At 43.1% G+C, this 7,087-nt stretch overlaps 1 protein-coding gene across 1 annotated transcript in view; it reads right to left on the minus strand.

Annotated features, from left to right (window-relative positions):
• The window catches only part of LOC116470569 (proline-rich protein 23D1-like), an 8,785-nt gene extending 3,119 nt beyond the window's left edge, over positions 1-5,666 (minus strand). Inside the window, 5 exon segments of the mRNA XM_032156031.2 lie at positions 651-786; positions 1,669-1,828; positions 4,652-4,738; positions 4,866-5,144; positions 5,645-5,666. Of these exon segments, the coding sequence (XP_032011922.1) occupies positions 651-786; positions 1,669-1,828; positions 4,652-4,738; positions 4,866-5,144; positions 5,645-5,666 (684 nt within the window).
• Between the last annotated feature and the right edge of the window lie 1,421 nt (positions 5,667-7,087).

A 7,087-nucleotide genomic window follows, 5' to 3' on the forward strand; every position in this document is an offset into this window, starting at 1 on the left:
GTCTTTTCTGAGGAGAACAGCAGACACTTTGCTGAAGATCAGATGTAGTTTGTTTGTTTTTCAGACGGAGTCGTGCTCTGTTGCCCAGGCTGGAGTGAGGTGGCGCAATCTGGCTCACTACAATCTCCACCTCCTGGGTTCAAGCGATTCTCCTGTCTCAGCCTCTTGAGTATCTGGGATTACAGGTGTGCACCACCATGCCCGACTAATTTTTGTATTTTGGTTAGAGACGGGGTTCCACCATGTTGGCCAGGCTGGTCTCAAACTCCTGACCTCAAGTGATCTGCCCATCTCAGCCTCACAAAATGTTGGGATTACCAGCGTGAGTCATGGTGCCCGGCCAGATGTAGTTTTAAAATTGGATTACTTGGCCGGGCACGGTGGCTCATGCCTATAATCCCAGCACTTTGGGAGGCTGAGGCAGGCGGATCAGGAGGACAGGAGTTTGAGACCAGCCTGGCCAACATAGTGAAACCCCATCTCAACTAAAAATACAAAAAATTATCTGGGTGTGGTGGCAGGCACCTGTAATCCAAGCTACTAGGGAAGCTGAGGCAGGAGAATACAAGATCATGACATTGCACTCCAGCCTGGTGACAGTGTGAGACTCTGTTTCAAAAAAAAAAAAAAAAATTGGATCACTTCTCTACATTTTCTCTGGTTGTAGGGATCAGGTTGAGATAGTCAAGAAACAGCTTACACTGAGGGTTCTGGAGTATGCATATTTTATGGTCAAGAAAGAGTTCCCTCATTGTGAGTTTCCGTGTGTCAATTCTAGCTGAAAACCTAGTAGAAGAATAAAAATATGAGGGACTTGCCAAATAGTCTACCTTTATAATCGCTTTGACTATAAACAAAATGTGTGTTTTAACCAATAAATTAATAAGGTTATAGCTTAAAATCTCAGGATATACCTTGCAACACAGAATAATGACTTATTTTTGAAGAAATATTTAAGCTATATATTTTCATTTGGGGTCCAAACTGTTGTACACAAGTGTACCTCTTCCCGTTGCCTTTGTAATTAAAACCATTTTTTAAATCTGCAGTGCTATGATGAAAAGAAAGATGTGGCTCTGAATGCTTTATCGTCAACAACTGAATGTTGAATTAATGTCCCTCTCTTTCATTGTCTATTTTTCAGTGACTTTAGCACTGTAGGAAAGATGAGCCCCTCCCAATGTGGAAATGCACGGATGCAGAGCGCGGGTTTCCCTGCAAGGGCCCCTTTCCCACGGGCTGCATTGAAACTCTGTGGCCCTGCCCTGGCCCGACTCCTTCCTCTGCAGGGTCCCCGTATTTTGTAGATTTTCCTCACAATTCTTGTTTCTCCTCACAATCAATCCTCAGTGAGGTCACAGGGAGGACATGTTACAGCCTGCTTCTATTATCTATCAGAAAGCCCTCCCCAATCTCAAATTTATACATTTGTAAAATAATGCTAAAATATCCCCACAGAAAATACAGAATAAAACACGTGGCAACTGCCCTGAAAATGAAGTCTTTATTGCTGTTTCAGAAAAATATCCGGGATACTCTGCAGCGAATCTCCCTTCCCAGCAGTTAGGGTTGAAGACAGGAAGTTTTCCTCCTGATGGACATCGCCTGAGTTGCCCCAAAGCCGGGGCGGCACCTCCTCCCTGACCAGAGGAAAGGAAGCTCACATACTTCCTGGAGACCCAGCCCCGCCTCCGCAGGCAGAACGCGCATGCGCCCCGAAGGGCGGGACGGCCTGTTCCCGCGCCCTCTGCCGGCCGTGGCGTTGCAGTGCAGAAGGCTTGGCTTTTACTGCTTAGCGATGGACCTAAGTCTCTGAATGGCTGAAATTCTGGTTTAGATTATTCAGTACCTTTCTTTTGGAGGATCAAATGAAAATAGACCACGGCATCACTTGCTTTGATGGAAGATAATTGAAATAAAGAAGCAACGTCCAAGGACCATATACAAAAGGCGATTGATTCCCTGTATGTGGACGGAAGAGGAGCTTGAATAAGAGAAGGGTGCTGTGATACTTTAATGCTGGAAACCTGCTGCCATTTGTCAAATCCCATACAATTTTACCTCATAAATAGTACATTTTAATGTGGCTCAAGACTACAGCTTATGTCATACATGATTTGGGGGAAAATTACATATGTAATTAAATAGGTTAAACTGTGAACAATAATGTGAGCCCTTCCTGGACCAGACTGCCTGCCAAGCAGATTGCCATCCTCATCCTCATACAGTACTTGACATAAACTCTGGCTTCAGTGTAGAATCACTTGTGGAGAATTTTTAGGATGTACCACTTTCACCTGTGAATTAGCCCATTTAATTGGCCTCAGTAAGGTCCATGGTTTCAGGATTTTGCAGTTTGCTAAAAGTTCAGTCTCATCCCAATTTATTTCCTGGAACCATTTCTCCTTGAAGTTTACATTCAGTACTGAGATTTGCTGAAAGCCAATGCATTTCCAAGTTCTAGAGTCAAATCAGAGGACGCCTCCTTGGTCAGAACTTTTATTTTGCTTGTGGAAAAGTATATTGAATCAAAGATAAGAAGGGTTTGCACGGTGGCTGAGAGATTAAGGTGCTTTATCTGCTATTCCGCAGTAAGGGGAGCACAACTGTGTCCTCTGTGTCATAACTCAGGACTCATGAATAAAACATGGAGTGTCAGGAGATGAACTTCTACTCCCACTTAGGGGAGTTTCAAGGAAAATGTCCCAGGGGCTTTCTGAGGGAAAGAAGAGCAGGGATGCCTAATTCTCTGGCCCCAGGCAGTTGTTCATGGGTAGAGACAACGGCTGGGGTAATTCAATGGTTTATACTGGGTGTTTTTGATACTGCCCTCATTTCCCTGTTAAATCTGTGTAATGGATCACGGAGAAACCTGGCACCTGGGGCTGAAGATCCCTGTTGTGTCAACTCCAGGGATGGATCCAGAGAAGCGGTTTTGGTGGAAGTTGGAATGAATGGAGTTTGGATGTGGAAAGAAAAATAAAAGCTGTTGAAGATGGGGAAATGGGAAGAGAAGGATGAAATCTCTACTCACATGCCAAGAATAGCTTATGCACATCTATGTGTCAGACCTGCATAAATAAAACTAGAACTTTAACAACATATTAGATTTTTCAGCAACAGGTTTTATTGTTTCAATATTTGCAAGTATTTTTCTATTAAAAAATAATAAAGTTGCTTACGTAATTTTGTATTCAAAATTCCCAGGTCACATAACTATTATACATTTACACTTCACATTTTTAATGAATAGATACATTCTCTAAATTATGAATTATTTGCTCAATTGTATGTTAGTTTTTTTTTTTTTTTTATTCTCCATGACTCAGTTTTCTGACCTGAAATCTGCAGTATTTGGTAATCCACAAGATGATCGGTTGCCCTTGTAAAGACTTTCCTATTTCCTTCTCAAGAAGGTATTTTTTACTGAGTTTTTTTTGTAACATACCAAGGGTGGTACTGGGCTGAATGTTGGTTCACAGTGAGTAGAGACCAAGGCTTCTCTTAATTGGAGTCCCAAATTCCTTACAGAGCTAGGAATTCTCTACCCTGAAAGTCCTGTGTGTTATAAGTTAGAGCTTTTGCAAACTATTTATTATATTGACAGTTTTCATTCTCATGTCATTTATATTCATTTATAGCAACAAGTGTCCCCTCCTAGTTGGAGAGATAATTTTGTTCTGTACTTAGTTTAAAAAGTCTTGACTCTCCCCCCATCAAGCTGCCTTGACATTCTGTACTTGGGACTTGGGGCAGGCAAGGTCAGTAGGAGATGCCAGTAGAGAGTAACCACCACTAGCTTCACAAGAATGATGTGCTGTGACAAATTGTGTTAGGGTTTATCCTTATCCTTCCCCTAAAGATTCTATACCATATTTCATACTCTTGAGCAAGAGCAACTTCTTTCTCACGGTTTTAATCACAATAATCTGATTTCAAGCATTTAATTCCTTTTTTTCCAGAACAACTCATTGAATTTTCAAAAATATGAAATTAAGGATACCTACTTAGTGGCTTGAAATACCTCTGAGCAATTTAGTAATCATGAACAGAATGGCACTGTTAGAACAAAATTCCTGATCACTTCAGCCCATCCTTGAAAATTTGCAGAGAGAGGTCAAGGGAACATACACTTCCCTGAAGACTGTATTTTACAGACCCAGTTAAAAGGCCATGTAAAGAAATAATGGAGACAGTAGAAGAATGGACTTACTGATTAAACTAGGTTTTGACTGTTAATATAAAAATAAAAATACCCTTTCCAAGAGCACATTGAAATAGTGTAAAATCCTTTACTGAGTACTAAAAGATGTTTCCAAAATATAGTAAAGACTGAAAATCTAAAGAGGCCTCATCATCTGAATCTGAAACAAAATTAAAAGAGAATATAATTAAGACTTTTTAAAAAAACCCTAATGAATTGGGGATCTATCTTTCCTTTACTCCTCTGCTGTGGTTGGTCAGAATCCCCTTTCTATTCTGTCCTCCACCTCTCTCCTGATTCTCTTTGTCTATGTCATCTATCCCACTGTTTCTTGCCCATGTAACTTTCACTATTTTTTTTAACACCTTCTACAAAGCTTCTAGAACTCTTTCACTATCACTGCTTTTCAAAATCCATCAGAGACAGCTTCCCAATACTCAATTTTACCTTCTTTTTCAATCTCACTCTCCCTAGCTCCCTGGATCTCTGGTTCTCTTTTGGCCTCTCTTTTCTCTTTATCCCCTGGCTTCACATCTACATTCATAAGAAGAGAATGAAGAAGCCCCTTCCCAATAAGAGCACGCCTTACATTGGGACACCAAAATCTAAGCACACCCTGACAGGCACAGCCAGTGGAATGAGATCTGGGACAGAAGATCACAGGGCGTCACAGGACTGTGGCCGGTGATGTCCAAGCCGAGGGAGTTCAGGGGCCTCCCCGAGTCTGTGACTAAGGAAAGGCCTGAGGGCAGCAGGGCAGGGTCCCAAGAGACGCGAGGATGAAGGAGGGGTGCGGGCAGGGCGGAGGGCCTCAGAAGACTACTGATGTCTAAGAAACCCCAAAGCCAGTGGGAGGTTGCGGCCTTCCTCCTCCTGGCGTTGCCCACAAAGGGCCGCGAGGGGTGAGAATCCACTTCCGAGTGGGGACTTAGACGGGGCACTGGGTAGGGAGGGGAGATGGTGAAAAGACAAAAGACAGAAAAGCGTGGCGGGGCAACAACCTCCCAGCGTCTGACAGCGACGTGTCTGACCGCGGCTGAGGCATGTAGGTGCGGGGATTGTGACCTCGGCAGTGAAGCCAGACGCTAGATCCTAGGTGTGGAAGATGGTGACACGGAGTCGTGAACAGAAAATATCAAAGTCCACTCCAGGAAAGGGGCCTTTCATCCGGAAAATCTGCATCCGGGTCCGCCGGAACCTGCGGTCTCAGGGTGGGGTAGTGGGCCAGAAAGAGGGCAGAACCGGTGTGGACCAGGCCTGAGCTTCCCTGCTCTGTCCCCAGGGCGTATCGGGATCTGTCCCCACTTCCGGACAGTGCAGCCTTGGTCTCCGCGTTTGCCACCACGCGAGTGTTTTATGTGCAATGGGGCTAGGCTGCTTCCACCAGCTGCAAGTTGAATGTTTCAGATACTTTATGGTCAAGGTAGTCAGACCACTTACAGTGGTTGATGACCCGGTTCATTCTGGACAAATTAAAAGCAGTTTAGGAGGCTGGGTGCGGTGGCTCGCACCTGGAATCCCAGCACTTTGGGAGGCTGAAGTGGGCAGAGTTTGAGACCAGCCTGGGCAACAGAGCGAGACCTTCTTTCTACAAAAATACAAAAACTTAGCCAGGTGTGGTGGTGGGTGCCTGTGGCCCCAGCTCCTCCGGAGGCTGAAGCATGAGAATCACTTGAGCCCAGGAGGTCGAGGCTGCAGTGAGTCGTGATGGGGCCACTGCACTCCAGGCGGAGCAACAGAATGAGACCGTGTCTCAAACCAAACAAAACAAAACAATAACAACAAAAGTTTATGGCAGAAGTTCTTCTTCCTCTCTAGCGTGAGTGGGTGGAGCTGCACATCTTGAGTGGAGCAAGTGGTGGCGCCTTCACGACCCAGGGGCCCCTGGCTGGAGGTGGCTGGACCAGGACCCCCACCAGCCCAGTCAGAACGGGCCATTTATTGTCAGAACTACAATGTGAATTGCCACACTTGGCCGGTGGGGAGCGTGCAAATTCACACCAAGGATGAGGAATGTAGGTTCCTTTTCTATTCCTCATTCACCCGGGAGGCAGGGACAAAAGCAAGGGCTCTGTTCCAGGGACTTCTTGGGCCAGGACCTGAGCTGGACCCAGGAGGCCCAAATCATTGCTTTAAAAGAACAAAAGTTACTGTGTATATTAATAAATTCCTTTATCCGTCTTTATATTTAATGTGTACTTTTCACATTTCTTAAGATGAATCATAAATCTGAATTCCTTTGAGACAAACGTGGATGACATCCCCTAATTTTCTTAGGTAATCGTTTTAGAATATATTGTAATTTCACATATTTCAGTGTTTTCAGAGCTATTTGAAAAAATATTTTTAACTTAAAATATGGGATAGTTTAATGTTTTGTTTTCTGTTTCAGAGTATTTTGTGTTAACTATGGATATTGAGGCATGTAAAATGCCTACCTTTTAGGAAATACATGATTTTGTCGAGAACTAATGAAAACTTAAATGTTCAATATTTCCATGGACATTTCCCAAGGGATGTCTATTCTCACACAAGAAAGTTTTTTAAAATAGCAAAACTGCATTTTCTGTTTTCAATAGCCTCATTAATATCCTTAATAAATGTTAAAGTGAAATATGTAAGTTAGCATTTCATTTTCTACATTTCCTGATTTTCCTTTTTCTTAAGTGCATGCTAGCTGGATTTTGGAAAGACCAAATCCCAACTGTTCACACTGCAAAGATTTCTCAAAGATTATTTCCAAATGAGGGTGCCCTTCTGGTTTTCCCATAACTAACACCAGTTTCTTTAAATTTTAAGTTTTTTAAAAAAATATATCAATATTTTGATTCAAAATGGATTTAAAATTTGAATAGCTTCCCTGAGGTAACTGAACAGAAAGAA

The sequence above is a fragment of the Hylobates moloch genome, unplaced genomic scaffold (genome assembly GCF_009828535.3).
Source record: "Hylobates moloch isolate HMO894 unplaced genomic scaffold, HMol_V3 SCAFFOLD_6, whole genome shotgun sequence".
Lineage (NCBI taxonomy): Eukaryota > Metazoa > Chordata > Mammalia > Primates > Hylobatidae > Hylobates > Hylobates moloch.